The 18,302-nt window shown below is 33.9% G+C and overlaps 1 protein-coding gene across 2 annotated transcripts in view; it reads right to left on the bottom strand.

The window, feature by feature from the left end:
* Positions 1-18,302, bottom strand: part of LOC145241368 (testis-expressed protein 47-like) — a 381,126-nt gene that overhangs the window by 304,328 nt on the left and 58,496 nt on the right. For both annotated transcript variants that reach the window (XM_080104242.1, XM_080104243.1), the window contains exons 4-5: positions 4,765-4,863; positions 348-506 (exon numbers count right to left, since the gene is read on the bottom strand). In XM_080104242.1, coding sequence (XP_079960368.1) covers positions 348-506; positions 4,765-4,863 — 258 coding nt within the window. The remainder of the gene's footprint in view (positions 1-347; positions 507-4,764; positions 4,864-18,302) is intronic.

The raw sequence follows: 18,302 nt of genomic DNA, 5'->3' as shown, positions 1-18,302 counted from the left end.
CAAACAGCCTTCGTCTTCTTACAGCTTCTGTTGCTTTGAGACTGTGACTGTTATTTAATCAGTCAAGACAGAAAAAAATGCGCTATTTTGGTATCCTTTTATTTGTCAGACTGTAGAAGTGGTACTGGGTAATTTTAGAGGGTCCACTTTCCCAGGCTTTCCCTCACGGCCTTAGGGTGGAGAAAGTTTTTGTCTACTGCCTGAGACGCCCTGGCGAGATTGCCCAGACAGTGTTTAATAGGCCAGAGCGCTCCTCCTTTAGGGGTACTGCCTTCCGACCTTGCCACATATTCCTGCTATGGGGAGGAAATAAATATTTCCCATAAGAACAAAATTAATTTCCTTACCTTCGGTAGTTTTACAATCTGTGAGCCGAGTTTCAGCATTTGAGTCACTGTTTCTATGATCAACTTGAGCACACTTTCCGTCGGCTGGTAGCTGTTTAGGTTCTGATCCTGGATATCCAAAGCAGAAATATGCACGACTTTAAAGAGACGTTGGGGAATCTATAGTAGCATTATTAAGGGAAGACATTGATTTTGTGTTGCGGTTTCATATATATATATATATATTAGCAGGACCCGTTAATTGGCGTTGCCCGGTGGAAGCCTGTCCCCCTCGAGCAAAAAAGAAAACTACAGCTGTTGTCGGTGGCCACTGCCGTCCCTGAACAAATGCGGACACTGGCGGCCGTAGCCGGAATGAAATAATTTGGCTTCCACTGGCGAGTAGTGATGGTTTGGGTCGATAACATGCAGGTACTGTTTGAATTTTTAAAAAACGCACTTAGGAGAATGCATGATTCGGTATGAATTAATAAAAGTACGAAAAATGGTCCATTAGAATAATGATAGAAAGTATAAACAGAAGTTTTAGAAATTAGAGATTCTCACTGTATATGGACTGTTTAGAGTGATTGAAATCCGTGATAGCAGTCCTAGATGTTTCCGTTTGTTGTTCAAGTCGTCCTCTTCTTTTCAACTCTTCCACCAATAGTAGGAAATTAAATTCCAGTTTTATGTCGTTTTTTTTAATGTTTAAAAGAAAACAGTTACGACTTTTTTTACTTCATTTCTTTGAAGAAGAACGACGTTTGGAATACACATGCCAAACTCTCCATGTTAAGAACAGCTTTCGGAATAGACACCACCAACCTCCCGATCTTAGAAAAATAGACACTCCCAATATCCCGATGTAAAGAACGTTATTTGGAGCATCGAAGTAGATAACGGCCTTTTGGGGGAAAAAATAAATTTCCCTATTAAACCGGGATAATCTTTGTCAGTAAAAAAATAAAATAAAATTTGGGTGGCAATCTCGGTAGGAAAAAAGTAGATATGTTCGCGCGTGCATACAAACCTCGCAGCCAGTGAATTACAGTACACGATATAGGTCTTTATATCTCTATAAGTACTTGTCTCCGCAAAATGTAATGAAATTTTCTAAATCAGCATAGTGGAAAACCTATAAAGTTTTCATTCTAAAGAAAATTGTGGAGGTGGACCTAATGCACAAATTTACCCTCCACAAAAAAAAAACGTGCGCAATTTCGAGAATAAGTCCGGAAAAGAAAGTTAAATAAAATACACCACCAAATTCAATTTGCTAATTAATGAAATTTACGTTCAAACTGCAGCGTAGGTAATCAATGTAAAGAATCGGTAAGACCCTAACTTTCAAACACGCCGGTAGGTCTGTCAGATGAGGTATGTAAGCACAAATTGGAAAATCTCTAAAACAGTTTGACAAAATATACCGGATATTAACTTTAATAAACATAGTTATTTGCAAAGATATGCCAGAAAAAATCAACGGATCTAAAAAGTGTACGTATTTTTCATATTATATATTTATAGACTTCGTAGCTTAGTGAGGGATGCCCTTTTCTCTTTCTTACAATCTCTCTCCCACAGAAGAGACGTTGCAAGCCTGTCTTTGATTTATCGTTATTTCCATGGCAAGTGCTCATCTGAGCTCCAATCTCTGGTCCCCCCCTCGCCAATCTTTCACGATAAACACCCGTCTAGCTGAAACCACTGTCAATAATTTTCCCCACTCTTTATCTGTGCCTAAATCAAAACGTAGATTCCATGAATAAAGCTGCTTTCTTATAAGTGCACGCCTGTGGAACTCTTTTCCGTTTTCCTGTTTCCCACCTGACTACAACTTGGATGTCTTCAAGTCCAGCATAAACAAATTCGTGATAAACCACCCCCTTAAGTAATCCACTTTATAAAATTTCCATTACTAATGATTACTACGATATTATCCCACTGATTACTGTACACGCAATAACCCTTATCCCCGAGTGGCCTCCGGGCCTTGATAAGTAGTGACTTCCATGTATAAAAAAATTATAATGGTACCTATTTACAATGTCTCTCCACGGGACAGAGTTAGACACCAGGGTCGGTTTTTAACGTGGACAAAAAGATACAAAAATAAAAATTGTCTCGGTCGTGAAGGATTTCTCCTCCACTGAAAGAGAACGAGAAATGGAAGTGCCGCATCTGGAGAACAGATACTACACTTTGATCTTGGCCAAAGTAGAAAAAAATAAACATAAAATGTAGTTAACTATAAAAATAGTTTAACAGTTGTGGATATTTCACATATAAGAGAGGAGAGAGGGAGAGAGAGAGAGAGAGGGAGGGTGAAAATATATACAGCGGGAGAATCGAGTCGCTGAGATTTACGAAACGTTTATTTTTAAATCGGCGACGATTCATAATAGATTGTGTAGGTTTACAAAGCGAGAGAGAGGAAGAGAGGGAGAGATAGAGAGGGAAGACAGAGAGAGTTGAGCTTTTTTTTTTGTCATGTTTATTTACATGTAAAGAGAATGGTGATCCTCTGCTGGCATAACCTGGGTGTGGCAGTAGGACGCTGCTAACCCACAAGTCTGAAGAGACTGTCGGGTTAGCTTCAGAAGTGCTACGACTATGTACCCTTCTCACTGACCCCCTCCTTCCCCGACCTGAACCCGCTGGACTACTTCGTTTGTCGGGATCATAACCAACACGACCTTCCACGACACTAAAGCTAGCCTGATTGCCACCATCCGCCAAGTATTCGCCGATTCATGCCGGTGCTTGTAGATAAGGCATACTCCCAGTTCCGGACCCTATCGAGGCGGTGATTGAGGCTGAAGGAGGCTACATTGAATAGATGTCAACTCTACTACATAATCAAGTTACCTGAACTGATTTTTTCCAATAAAAGTTTGAAAATAAAGCTGTAGTGCTGTTTTCTTTAGGGCGACATTTTTATCGTTCCACCCTGTAAATCCAAGACTCACTTTCTACTCTCTTTTTGTCAAGGGGGATGACGACGTTAAGTTTTTGCATTTTTTGCAGGGAGCTGTCGACACGTGACCATTGTCTGTGTGTTATTCATGCTAGAACCCACGCTACAATAGTATTACAACAAAATCCGTTGTTGACTGCTTCGTGATTGCATACAAACAACAAGAACATTAGTCTGTCGTGACAAGGTAAGGAGAAGCCAAAATCGTATTTTATCATTAAAGAAGGGCAAAAGGTGGATTTTAGCTTTATTCTCGCTTCCCTTATTTTGCCCTTTAGTACTCGCATTCCATGAGCGAAGTTTTTTACAAAGAGCGAAGAATTGCTGTTACCTAGGTTGGAATATTTCCCTTTAATACTTATCGTTAACTAGTCTTTGATTTTGAAGTAGTTTTATTAATTGCTTACATCAAGTGGCTTCATGCTTTGTCTGGAGCGATTTTTATTTTAAACTTACTTCTCCATGTTGTATTTCCAATGTCATGTAAATGAAACATTGATAATTTAAAAAGTATTTTCTGATCATGTTACGATTTTGCATAGAGCTTTTTATTATCAACAATTATCAGATCGATTGTTTTTGTTTTTTTGTTGTTTGTTTTTGATTTTGTTTGTTTTTTTTGTTGCTGCGAATGTGGAAAGGATGACCATACGATGCTGTACTGCCTTGTCTGCCCTCTACTGTCCAACTGATACAGCTTGAAATATTTTGCAAAATACAACAAAGGAATCCATTTTTTAAAAAAAGGCGGGAAACTGTTGTATAACCATATGTTTCAAAGACACGCAGAAAAGAAAAAAAAATGAAATTCATACATCAAATTTTTGAAAAAGATCGGAAGTTCAAAATTTTCAACAATGATCGAACAAGATCAGTATTAAAGGTCAATGTTAAGGTCATATAAAATACCAGTGTCCATTGGCTACAACGTGAGCCAATTAGCAAGCATCTACCATGAACAAAACCAACGTTATAATCAAACGTGTGATTTTTACCATCTCCGTGACCTTGACCTTTTATCTAAATATCCAAAAAATTAAATCAGTTCTAAGTTAGACCATGATTGATATTTTGACTAGGTTTAGTGACGATTGCTCAAACGATGTGGACGGAAGACTATACACAAACGAACGAAAACATAGCTGTCTTAAAAAAGATAATAAGTTGTATCAACATAACAGCTTCGTCGACTTTGAATGAATTATCTCCCCGTGATTTTGCGCATGCGTTTTGGCAGCGTAACGGTCGTAAGTTATGAACAAGCAAAATGATTATACGAATATATAGTACTTGTGCCCAAATGCGTTACAACTATAAACTGCTTTTTGGAGTTCCGAACTCGAGAAGGGTACACTTAGAATTTGAGCCTGGACCATGTTACGTCTTTTATCGATTATAAATTAACTATGAGAGGCAGAAATTTGATTTATTGGTAGTTTTGAAATGCCAAAAGGATACATCATGTAGAATGGAGATAAATTTCGCGCTCTGCACGAGATTCGATTTGTTTTTGCTGCTCAAGTACCTCGCGACGTTGACGATCATTTTCTCGCTACACTGAAAAGATAGAGAAAAATAAAGATTAGTTCACTAAGAATTCCAACAATACAAACTACATCCCAAACATTAAAAACAAACATTAAAAACAAAGAAAGATTTTTTTTTGGGGGGGGGAACACATTTAATAAAGGTGTATATACTGTCCCATGCAATAATTGTGTCGCGGTATCGGTAAACCGCTCCATTTATTTACAACCATTATAGAACTCAAAATACACTTTTTTTTTCAAAAGTGTAAATGTTAAACTACGCCCCCCACCAAAAAAAAACACGTTGGAAAGGTATCTGACTCTTGCTGCTACGTTTGACAGTTACAAAAACTCACGGGTTTCATCTTTCAACACGTCTTAGTCAAAATACCAGCATCTAAGACTTGACCATAAACTATGTAAATATAATAAACCAACATTTCAGATATTTCTGAACGAGCTAAATTCAAACATTAATTAATTATAGGCGTTTATTTGTTACTCAGCGCCACCAAAAATGTGCCCTTTGCGTAATGAATACAACACACTTTTTTTTTCAATATAAAGGATTCAGCACTTCTCAATGCCAGGAGGCCACTCAAGGATAAGGGTTAATGAATGTACGGTAGTCAATGGGATAATATCGTAGTAATCGTTAGCAGTGGGAATTTGGTGGACTAAAGGAGATGGCTTATCAAAAACTTGTTTAGGTTAAACTTGAAAACAACCATATTGTAGTCAGTTGGAAAGCAGGAAAATTGACCAGAATTCCATAGGTGTGCAGTTCTAAGAAAGAAGTTTTGTTCATGGAATCTACGTTTAGGTTTAGGCACGGATAAAGAGTGGGGTAAATTGTTGATAATGGTTTCAGCTAGTTGAGTGTTTTTCATGAAAGTTTGACACGGAGAACCATAGATTGGAGCTCAGACGAGCACTTTTCATGAAAATAATGATAAAGCAGAGACAGGCTCGCAACGTCTCTTCTGTGGGAAAGAGGTTGCAGGGAGGAGAAAAGAGCATCCCCTCACTAAGATACGAAGTCTATTTTGAAATCTTTCAAAGCAGGATAAGCTGCTTTTAGCAGTTCCTGCCCAGATGTGGCAGCAGTACTCCATCCTAGGACGTATTTGGCCTATATACAGATCGACCGGATATAACTCGACGCGCCCCACCTTGGGAGTGTACGCCGGTATGTGAGTTCATTTTATGCCTTTCTGATCACGGAACGCCCAAAAAAAGTTCAATAGTTATTCTGGTCACCCAGAACAACTCTTACAATACGGCAGTTTTGCTCTGGTAGTTTACACGGGGACAGAGATTGATTAGAGATTCTGGTTATTCCGTCTCAACAAGAAAAGTCCGCCAATTCAGGGATATAGATGCGGTCCGATAGCAATGTTAACAACCTCGCAGAAGCAATAAGTAAAAACTTGTTCGTTTCCTTTTTATAAGAATTATATTAACAGAAACTGTTTAACTACAAAGTTTTAATATAATACCACTGTACAAAGATAAATGTATACGCTGTTGAAATTAAATCACTTCAGAGTCCACAAATTTAACATGTGTCGCATCATCTGCGACTGATAGCGCTTAGTACAAATTTAATACCACAGTACAAAGATAATTGTATAGGCAGTTGAAATTAAATCACTTTAATTTTCGTATATCGCAAACCTCGATAGGTAGGATAATGACGGGCACAATTAAGTGAATTTGTCTTTTTTTCTTTCTTTTCGTATTATGTTGTCACCAACAGTCTGCAGATACGGAGTATTTTTCAGCAGTCAGTATCTTCTATTCAACTCACTGTCAGCTGAACTCCACTGTTCTCAACCAAACTGACTAAAGATCTCTCGTGCATATGCTTACATAATAAGATGATGGGTGGATGATGGAGCTTCCAAGTTCAAACTAGCCAATCGGTGGTCGTTACGACATATCCCCTTCTCGTCTGATTGGCCCCATGCCAACCGTCCATAATCGCTTATTGAAGTAAATTTCCATCGAGTTGTTCTCACGCCGGTCGTCTTTAGGAGATGACCTCAGGGTCAGATACAGGGTGACCCAAAAAAACAAAAACTAAATGGAGGCCATCTAGAACATATGCTGTAGAACGGAGAAAAAAGACCAAAGACCCTAGTATTTTGATGTGATGTTTTGAATATAATAAACTAGTTATGACCAAAGTTTCATTTTATTCGGACAAAAAACTAAGAAACGGGGCCTAATTAGAGTGGGGCCCGTTTTTTTTGGGGGGGGCACCCTTTACTACTCTCAATTGTGGCCACAAAAAACTTTTAATATCATTCTCTCGAAATCAATTGTTTTCTTAGCAAAACAATGTTACTATTAACATATTATTATCAACCCCAAATCCGCTAACTGAAGCTACATTTTGTCGATCTGGTTGCATCATCGACCAAATAAATGGAGTCTGCATGGTAATCGAGTATTACTCGGGATTGTTAACATAATAAAAGCTCTCGCTTAGCTCTATTATAAACGTTATAAATGTAAAATTGTAAAATGTAAAATTGTAAATGTGTAAAATTGTAAAAATGTAAAATTGTAAAAATGTAAAATTGTAAAAATGTAAATTTGTAAAATGTAAAATTGTAAAATGTAAAATTGTAAAAATGTAAAATTGTAAAATGTAAAATTCTAAAATGTAAAATTGTAAGATGTAAAATTGTAAAAATGTAAATTATAAAAATGTAAATTGTAAAATGTAAAATTGTAAAATGTAAAAGTGTAAAAATGTAAAATTGCAAAAATGTAAAATTGTAAAATGTAAAATTGTAAATGTGTAAAATTGTAAAATGTAAAATTGTAAAATGTAAAATTGTAAAATGTAAAATTGTAAAATTTAAAATTGTAAAAATGTAAAATTGTAAAAATGTAAAATTGTAAAAATGTAAAAGTTTAAAAATGTAAAATTGTAAAATGTAAAATTGTAAAATTGTAAAAATGTTAAATTGTAAAATTGTAAAATTGTAAAAAGTGTAAAATTGTAAAATTGTAAAAGTGTAAAAATGTAAAATTGTAAAAAGTGTAAAATTGTAAAAATGTAAAATTGCAAAATGTAAAATTGTAAAATTGTAAAAACGTAAAATTCACACCAGATGAATGAACACAACCTCGCTCATGTGCAGGCTGCCTTAATCCAACATTTTTAAATGTTCTTTCCTTATTGACTGATGTTAAGGCTAAAAGTTCTGTTTAGTACTAGGAGGTCCACCCTCCCAGGCCGTTACTTCCCATCTTTCGGGGGGGAGAAAGTTTGTTGTTTACTGCCTGAGGCGCCCCTATTGGAAAATGCCTACAGTGCTAGCTAGGCATTTTTTTAATTGTTAGTGCTCTCCTTTAGGAGCGATGATTCACTTTCCCTACCTTCCTGACTATGTGCCACATTTTTCTGCCGTGGGAAGGAAGTAAAATATAACTTCAGCAAGAGTGTTAGGGGGCCTCTCTACTTCTGATTACGTAGCTAGTCGTCGAGCCCGGAAGCAGAAGACACTAGCAGCAGCGATCAAATCCCCCATTGCATGTTATAAACCATGTTTCGTTCGAAAAAAGAGCACAAACATTTTCGAAACGTTGACGCATATTTAAACCATTTGAGTGTTACAGTGTGTGTGTGTGTGTGTGTGTGTGTGTGTGTGTGTGTGTGTGTGTGTGTGTGTGTGTGTGTGTGTGTGTGTGTGATAGGGGCGTGTTGTTTGAACAGCAACGATGGAGAGCTATACGAAAAAAATACGGTATTGTATTGAAATCTATGAAACATTTTCTCATGGTAAACTGATTTGCTTTTTTGAAGTGAGAAGGATGGGCAATCTCAACGAAGCGAAGAAAGAAACAGGGTAGCTATTCAAAGCAGTCGCCTTTTGGTGTTCGTCCGACTCTCCTCTCAGCCTCACTACATACTTTCAGAATAAACATGCTCATGGAGTTCTGTATCTAAAACCCTGGTAGAGGTTCGTGAACAAACATACAAAAACTACTATATATATATATATATATATATATATATATATATATATATATATATATATATATATATATATATATAGTAATTCATAAAATATATATGGCGATTAAGCTACACTGAATATTCGGCGTTTCATCCACTCTAGGATTCCTCAGGCTTATGCGCATAAGTCTGAGGAATCCTAGAGTAGATGAAACGCCGAATATTCAGTGTAGCTTAATCGCCATATATATTTTATGAATTACTAACTAGCTCTACCTACGTATTGAGCACTTTTGAAGTAAATATTTAAAGTTTACGCATAAATCTATACTTTCGTATATTAATTTTATGTGAGTAAATGAAGTAGTTATATATATATATATATATATATATATATATATATATATATATATATATATACATTTTGTCTCGCTTTGTTTACTAAAGTCCCTCCCTCTCTCTCTCTCTCTCTCTCTCTCTCTCTCTCTCTCTCTCTCTCTCTCTCTCTCTCTCTCTCTTCAACCACCACTTTTTAATTCATTTCGACCGCTTGGCGCTTCTTGTAAGAGAACATCTTTACAAACAAAAAGACGCGGCGGCGGGACGTTTGTCAAGCACATGACGTCAGAATGCCATCAAAACGGATGAGGCAAACCAAGCCACACAGCTGCATTTATTGACTTAAAAAAAATAAAACAGTCGCGAAAAGAATGGATCTTTTGTCACACTCGAAATTTCTTCACAAATATCGAAGCCCTTTCGAAAGAAACGAATTATTTATTTACTGCTTTCTGTCTGGCCTTCGTTTCACGAATCAGATATTTCTAAAAAAATATTTACATCTTTTTTTTTTATTTTCAGTTGCTTTTAAATATTGATTTCGATTTTATTCTATTCAATTTGTCTCCATTTTGTTTTTTTACTTAAATGAATTTTTAACTCATCAATTATTTAAAAACAAACGGCTTTTATCACTCTGTGCCTTTTACTAGGTACGGCCAAAATGAATGCTGATGCTCAAAATGTATAAACATTTTGACCCCTCCCTTTACTTAAAAATTCACCAAAAATCAGGAAATTAACCAATTTTAATGAAATTTTCAGTATTTATCAAATAATGATCGCGGAATATAATGAACTAATTATTTTTTATTTAAATCTGAGTGGAAATGTATTATTTTGTTTAAACAAAAAATACCTTTACTAAAGTTATCGTTTACTAAAGTCATCGTTTACTAAAGTTATCGTTTACTAAAGTTATGGTTTACTAAAGTTATCGTTTACTAAAGTTATCGTTTACTAAAGTTATCGTTTACTAAAGTTATCGTTTACTAAAGTTATCGTTTACTAAAGTTATCGTTTACTAAAGTTATCGTTTACTAAAGTTATCGTTTACTAAAGTTATGGTTTACTAAAGTTATCGTTTACTAAAGTTATCGTTTACTAAAGTTATGGTTTACTAAAGTTATCGTTTACTAAAGTTATGGTTTACTAAAGTTATCGTTTACTAAAGTTATGGTTTACTAAAGTTATCGTTTACTAAAGTTATCGTTTACTAAAGTTATCGTTTACTAAAGTTATCGTTTACTAAAGTTATCGTTTACTAAAGTTATGGTTTACTAAAGTTATCGTTTACTAAAGTTATCGTTTACTAAAGTTATCGTTTACTAAAGTTATCGTTTACTAAAGTTATCGTTTACTAAAGTTATCGTTTACTAAAGTTATCGTTTACTAAAGTTATCGTTTACTAAAGTTATGGTTTACTAAAGTTATCGTTTACTAAAGTTATCGTTTACTAAAGTTATCGTTTACTAAAGTTATCGTTTACTAAAGTTATCGTTTACTAAAGTTATCGTTTACTAAAGTTATCGTTTACTAAAGTTATCGTTTACTAAAGTTATCGTTTACTAAAGTTATCGTTTACTAAAGTTATGGTTTACTAAAGTTATCGTTTACTAAAGTTATCGTTTACTAAAGTTATCGTTTACTAAAGTTATCGTTTACTAAAGTTATCGTTTACTAAAGTTATCGTTTACTAAAGTTATCGTTTACTAAAGTTATCGTTTACTAAAGTTATCGTTTACTAAAGTTATCGTTTACTAAAGTTATCGTTTACTAAAGTTATCGTTTACTAAAGTTATCGTTTACTAAAGTTATCGTTTACTAAAGTTATCGTTTACTAAAGTTATCGTTTACTAAAGTTATGGTTTACTAAAGTTATCGTTTACTAAAGTTATCGTTTACTAAAGTTATCGTTTACTAAAGTTATCGTTTACTAAAGTTATCGTTTACTAAAGTTATCGTTTACTAAAGTTATGGTTTACTAAAGTTATCGTTTACTAAAGTTATCGTTTACTAAAGTTATCGTTTACTAAAGTTATCGTTTACTAAAGTTATCGTTTACTAAAGTTATCGTTTACTAAAGTTATCGTTTACTAAAGTTATCGTTTACTAAAGTTATGGTTTACTAAAGTTATCGTTTACTAAAGTTATCGTTTACTAAAGTTATCGTTTACTAAAGTTATCGTTTACTAAAGTTATCGTTTACTAAAGTTATGGTTTACTAAAGTTATCGTTTACTAAAGTTATCGTTTACTAAAGTTATCGTTTACTAAAGTTATGGTTTACTAAAGTTATCGTTTACTAAAGTTATCGTTTACTAAAGTTATCGTTTACTAAAGTTATCGTTTACTAAAGTTATCGTTTACTAAAGTTATCGTTTACTAAAGTTATCGTTTACTAAAGTTATCGTTTACTAAAGTTATCGTTTACTAAAGTTATCGTTTACTAAAGTTATCGTTTACTAAAGTTATCGTTTACTAAAGTTATCGTTTACTAAAGTTATCGTTTACTAAAGTTATCGTTTACTAAAGTTATCGTTTACTAAAGTTATCGTTTACTAAAGTTATCGTTTACTAAAGTTATCGTTTACTAAAGTTATCGTTTACTAAAGTTATCGTTTACTAAAGTTATCGTTTACTAAAGTTATCGTTTACTAAAGTTATCGTTTACTAAAGTTATCGTTTACTAAAGTTATGGTTTACTAAAGTTATCGTTTACTAAAGTTATCGTTTACTAAAGTTATCGTTTACTAAAGTTATCGTTTACTAAAGTTATCGTTTACTAAAGTTATGGTTTACTAAAGTTATCGTTTACTAAAGTTATCGTTTACTAAAGTTATCGTTTACTAAAGTTATCGTTTACTAAAGTTATCGTTTACTAAAGTTATCGTTTACTAAAGTTATCGTTTACTAAAGTTATGGTTTTCAGTAGTAAATAAAAAACGCAAGACTTTATTTTTTCTTTTTTTTATATAAATAAAGCATCGTAATTTGTAACAATAAAAATAAAATAAAATAATTTTTACATGAACATTACGAAAAAAAAATAGCCCCTGCAGTCCGTATTAATGAATTCGATATAACACGAAGAAAAATGAATTTCTCGAACTACCGATATTACCATTGAATTAAGCATTGCTTATTTAACATTTTCACACAAAAAAAAAATATTATAATTGCAAAAAATATTTCTACTTATTTTTTAAATTAGAGATTTCGCATAATTTTTATATGCAAGATTTTAATAATTTCCTTGCTCGCAAGAATGTGAAACTTTCGGCGTAACATAATTTTTATATAATCTCGAACAATGATTAAGAAAAAAAATAATTTAAAAATAGGAACATAGAAAAATAATTAAATTAAAAAATGCAAAAATTAATACAAACGTTCAAAAAAGGAATGTACGGATGCGCGACTGAGAAAAAAAGAACTTCCTACCTTTTAATTACATGACGTAATTTTCAGTCTTTCGACTACATGAATTTTGGGCCTTCGTAATTTTCGTGTTTACAAAATTTTAGTTTGTGCGTTTTGCGAACGCCAGAATCACTCGGTTTTGGGCTAGTTAATTTATGTTTTGTACAAACAAGGTGTTTTTTTGTTTTTTTTACTTTAATCCAATATCTTAGGACTTTACTTTACTAATTATCTTAGAAATAGACCAAGAAAATTAATATTTATTTTTTAAAGGATTTTTACAATGAATTTATTTAACTTCAAAATTTAGTTGAATTTTGTAGCTCGCCATGAAAACATTTTCAAAACATTTTCAAAACATTTTTCATGACTTTTTTCACATGTACAAATATTTTTTCCTTTTGGAAATTAAGTTTAGTCCTTTATCTTTCAAATAAAATTAAAAAGTAGTCGGAAACCTACAAAAGAATTATGATAAATCGGCTTTCAAAACAAGGTCCCCCTATTTTTGTCCGTCCATTTTTGCCCGTATCTACCTTTTACAATACAAATGATACTTCAAAATTGAAGCTGCAAATAAAGTCTTACAGAGACGTGTGACTGCATCGAAAATAATATTTCAACTTAAGATATTACGTCGTGACAGACAAAAAAGGAAATTCTATGTTAAGAACTGGAGCATGACAGACAAAAGACAGCTAATCAAATATTAGTGTAATAGTCTGTAGCAAAGGCTGTTTAAAACGTCAGTGTGACAGACCAAAAAAATACTATTTCAAATTTGAGCATGTGAAATAAAAATACTACTAAAACTTTAGCATGTCAAACAAAAGAAATACTATTTCAAACTTGAGCATGTGAAACAAAAGGAAATATTATTTTAAACTTGAGCATGTGAAACAAAAGGAAATATTATTTCAAACTTGAGCATGTGAGACAAAAGGAAATATTATTTTAAACTTGAGCATGTGAAACAAAAGAAAATATCATATGAGACAAAAGAAAATACTATTTAAAACTTGAGCATCTGAGACAAAACAAAATATTATTTCAAACTTGAGCATCTGAGACAAAAGAAAATACTATTTAAAACTTCTGCATGACATACAAAAGCAAATGGCTTTTTGTAACTTTAGGGAACAGTCCAAAGCCATATTTAAACTTTAAAAATAAATGATATTTAAAACGTTAGCATGTGAGATAAAAGAAAGTGATATTTATAACCTGAATTTGACAGACCGAATAAATACATAAATGCTATTTAAATGATCAGTGTTTTAGTCCAGAGAAAATGCTTTATAAACATTTGTTTGATAGTTGCCATGTACCCGAGAATGATATCGAAGAGGTCGAAATGGGAGACGTAGAATCCCCGGAAATTAAGTCAGCAAGACTGGCCGACATTTCAGAACAATGCGTGGTGAAATGCTTTAATGCCATCTGTGCCAATAAAATACAGGCAGCAGACAACGGAAAAAGGAGACAGAGAGGGAGCAACGACAACGGGCAAGCTAAGCGACATATTTTCCACCACTGTAAAACACACCAACCCTACCATGCACGTCGTCACTTATGTCATAAGTGTCATTTTGAAATCGAAAAGGTTGATTTGAATAAACAAAACATTTGATAAACAATTGTGTTTGTTTTATTTCGCTGCCGCTGCCAAGTGTATATATCGAGATAATGACTGAAAAACACATTTGACGACCAGCCGTGGCGAATATATAACACATTCAGCTAACAGATAAAATATAATAATTTTTCAACCGTCGCGTGAGAAACAAAAAAGAAACTATAAATATAAAACATCTATTTATCAGACTAAACAAAAATGTTATTTACAACTTCAGTGCAAGATTCCAGATAAATGCTATTTTAAAATTTAAAGTAAAAATCCAAGGCAAATTCTATTTTTAACTTGGGTGTAAGAGTCCAACCTAAATGCAATTTCAAACTTAAGTATAAAAGTCTAGAACAAATGCTATTTAAATCTTTAGTTTACGAGTAAAAAATAAACGATATTTCAAACTTCAGCAGATGAGACAAATAAAAGTACTATTTATAACTTAAACGAACCAGATCAAACCAAATGATATTTAAATTATCAATGTTTTAGTCTAAATAAAATACTATATAAACTTTTAGCTCGACAGATAACGGAAAATATTTTTTTCAATCTCAGCGTGAATAACAAAAGAAAATACAAATACAAAATTTCAGTTTAACAGACAAAAGTAAAATGCTATTTTAAACTTTAGTGTAAGAGTCCAAAGCAAATGCTATTTTAAACTTTAGTATAAGAGTCCAAAGCAAATGCTATTTTAAACTTTAGTGTAAGAGTCCAAAGAAAATGCTATTTTAAACTTTAGTGTGAGAGTTGAAAGCAAATGCTATTGTAAACTATAGTGTAATAGTCCAAAGCAAATGCTATTTTAAACTTTAGTGTGATAGTCCAAAGCAAATGCTATTTTAAACTTTAGTGTAAGAGTCCAAAGCAAATGCTATTTTAAACTTTAGTGTAAGAGTCCAAAGCAAATGTTATTTTAAACTTTAGTGTAAGAGTCCAAAGCAAATGCTATTTTAAACTTTAGTGTAAGAGTCCAAAGCAAATGCTATTTTAAACTTTAGTGTAAGAGTCCAAAGCAAATGCTATTTTAAACTTTAGTGTAAGAGTCCAAAGCAAATGCTATTTTAAACTTTAGTGTAAGAGTAAAAAAATACTATTTTAAACTTTAGTGCAAGAGTCTAAAGGAAATGCTATTTGAAACACTATTTAACAGTTGGAAGTCGATAGAATCTTGCTTTGTACTCTGTATACATTTTATAAGGTTTTAGATCTTATACTGAACAATGGGGGTGGTATGTAATTAATTTAAAGTGTCATCCATTATTTATAATCCCGCCAGAGATTATACTGTTTCATAAACCTGTTTTTATTTTTTTATCGCCGAACGCGTTAGTCTGATTTAGATAAGGTCTTGAAAATTGCTTTTGATCTGACAAGCGTCCATTGCACCTTCAAGTTCGTTCGTCTCAACTACAAATTGTAAATAATGAAATGCTGTTCATAATGTGTGTTTAGTTTTTGGAAGAATTTGAATTGCTTCAGTGGATAATGGAAATTTCATTACTGTTGTTAATTCTATTTGAGAATAACGGAATGCTTTGAGCAGAAGCGCAAGCCTTCGTGAGGCCTAAAATAAAACAAATAAATTATTTGCTACTAGTAGACTGACCATAATTGAGCTTCGTTGTTCTGGGTCCAGCTTCACGTTTGGTTTGATCTAGAATAGTTTTATCCTTTTTATCTTGAAGAAACATTTATCCTGATTCGGCGTCAGATTATACCGTTTTACATTATTATATTATTATATTATTATATCATATTATTATAGTATTATAAATCGCTATTGTTATATTTCATGATCACATCGAACTTTTTTGTACACTCGCGTAATCAATGTATATGGAACTACCTTGTAGGTTTTTATTCAAGATTAATTGATTGACCCTGTGTTAAAAACTGGCAACTATAAATCTTACCTCGAATGGTATTCTCCGGAACTGATATAGTCAACTTAATAGCTCGAATGTCATGAAGGTTTTGTCACCGCGTTCTATCATTAACTGGTGATAACTGCTTTTGTAATAGAAGAAACTACTTATGAAAGCGACAGTGCATCTGTCTGGTATGTCGAGATATGTTCTGTGCGGATAGCTCGGAAGGAAAGAGAAAATGGATTACTGGATTTGATATTATCTAACTGGAAAAGGGTTGATATGCCGTAAAACAAACCAACTAATCATTAGTTGCTATACATTTTTAGAGGATCTAAACCCTCACAAAATCCATCAGTAAAAATGTACTTGTGCCGTATGATATTATTAGATATGTAGCCGAGTTGACAGTTAGGATTAGGATTAAGGTTAGGCAATTGTCAACGTGTTTTACTCTCACAAGCTTTTGAATAGCGTCCTAGTTTATCACAAGCAAAGCACCTATCCTAATTTGCACAGCATAATGACCTTGCGTGCGCCTTGCTTCTGTGTAAATACATGTTTTATTAAGGATATTTCTTCGGGGACTTCAGTGCTCCATGTTATGAAGAGAGGAGGAGGTTGGCAAAGTCTGTAATGTTATTGCAATTGTGTTATTTGGATTATTCGGACTACTATTCTAATCTTATATGTGATTATCACAAGGTTTTGGCTGATATAACGAATTAAAGCTACATTGAAGGGTCACAACCGAGAAGCGCCACCTGGCAACAGTTTAGTGAAATGCACCAAAAAAGATGGCCGCCGTCCACATACTGCAAAAGCGCCAAAAATTTATTTATAATATTCACTTCTGTGCATGCGGATGCAGGTACATTTTAGAGATTTCTATGAAAAATTTGTGTAGAATCATATCAGGCTCGTCCTTTAAGCTTATTATAAAAAGATATCTAGGCAGATATTGGCGTAAATAGGTTGTATGAATACCAGGTCTCTTGAGCTTTCTAGGTTGGCAGTATTTTTGCGCGAACAGTTGGCAGAGTTGGTGGAAATTTTCTGTTTCTATGTCTATCCTTATAGCCATGTCACTAGTAAGGGTGCTGGAGGTAAACGTTTTGTCTGGGCTGACGTTATCCGCCTGATAGTCAGGGACCCGAACCTTGGATTAACCACTAAGGAGGCTGTCCTATCAGCAGGTGCAAAGTACTGGGGCTGCTGTATTGCCATTTGGTGAATGGAATCTGGACCATGCAGTAGCTTCTGGTGGGGCCTCTCGATGCCATACTAGTGGGTAATTGTTACGGCTTTACCTTATCATGTGCAACAAAAAAAAAAAAAAAAAAAAAAGAAAATTCTTCGTTTCTTTTTCTCTCTTAGTTTCCCCTCTCTGTCCTGCTCTAAGTAAATCTGTCGACCTAGTCCACAAATTCCAAAATTTCATCATGACAAGTTTCAAGAAAAAATACACGATTAAACCCGGTTCTCCAACTTCCAACGTAGACCCCTACTACCATGTCTCCTTCTCCAACATCAGGGGTCTTCGTTCTAACCTTCCAGAGGTTGAAACCCAATTACAGGAGACTAAACCAGACCTTTTATTTTTAAGTGAAACTGGCATTGGACAGGCTATTTCTCTAGATGAGTTTGCAATTACAGGATACTCTAACTTAACTTCTAAATCTGACCCCCAAGATCGCCATGGGCATGGAATATGTGCCTATATTAAAGATAGCTTTCCATGTGGGAGGGACATCTCCAGGGAAGATCCTAACTTACCCTATATGTGCTTCCGGGTTGCTTTAGCTCACACTACTGCATTTATATTTACTCTCTATCGCCCCCACAACAGCGGAGTTACTATCTTTCAAAGCATATCTGAGAAAATTGACCAAGTCCTTTCTACTTATCCTTCAGCTAACATTCACGTATGTGGAGACTTCAATGTTCACAACGTCGAATGGTTGACCCACTCAAACAAGACCGATGATGAGGGGAGGTTCTGTCATGATTTCTCCATTGCCTATGACCTCACTCAGATTGTTCAGGAACCTACCCGTGTGCCCGATAATGACGGCCAGTATGCGAGCCTACTAGACCTTTTTCTCACAACTTGCCCTGAACTATGTTCAGTTTCTGTTCTGTCGCCTCTTGGATCTTCCGACCACTCTGTTGTATCAATTAAGATAAAAATGAAATGTAATAAGTCCCCAGACGTACCTCTCCATCGTACAG

This window comes from Euprymna scolopes, chromosome 20 (assembly GCF_053919585.1).
Source record: "Euprymna scolopes isolate OS-2025 chromosome 20, ASM5391958v1, whole genome shotgun sequence".
Taxonomy (NCBI): Eukaryota; Metazoa; Mollusca; class Cephalopoda; order Sepiida; family Sepiolidae; genus Euprymna; species Euprymna scolopes.
Note: the sequence above shows the minus strand (reverse complement) of the source record. Positions and strands in the feature narration are given on the sequence as shown.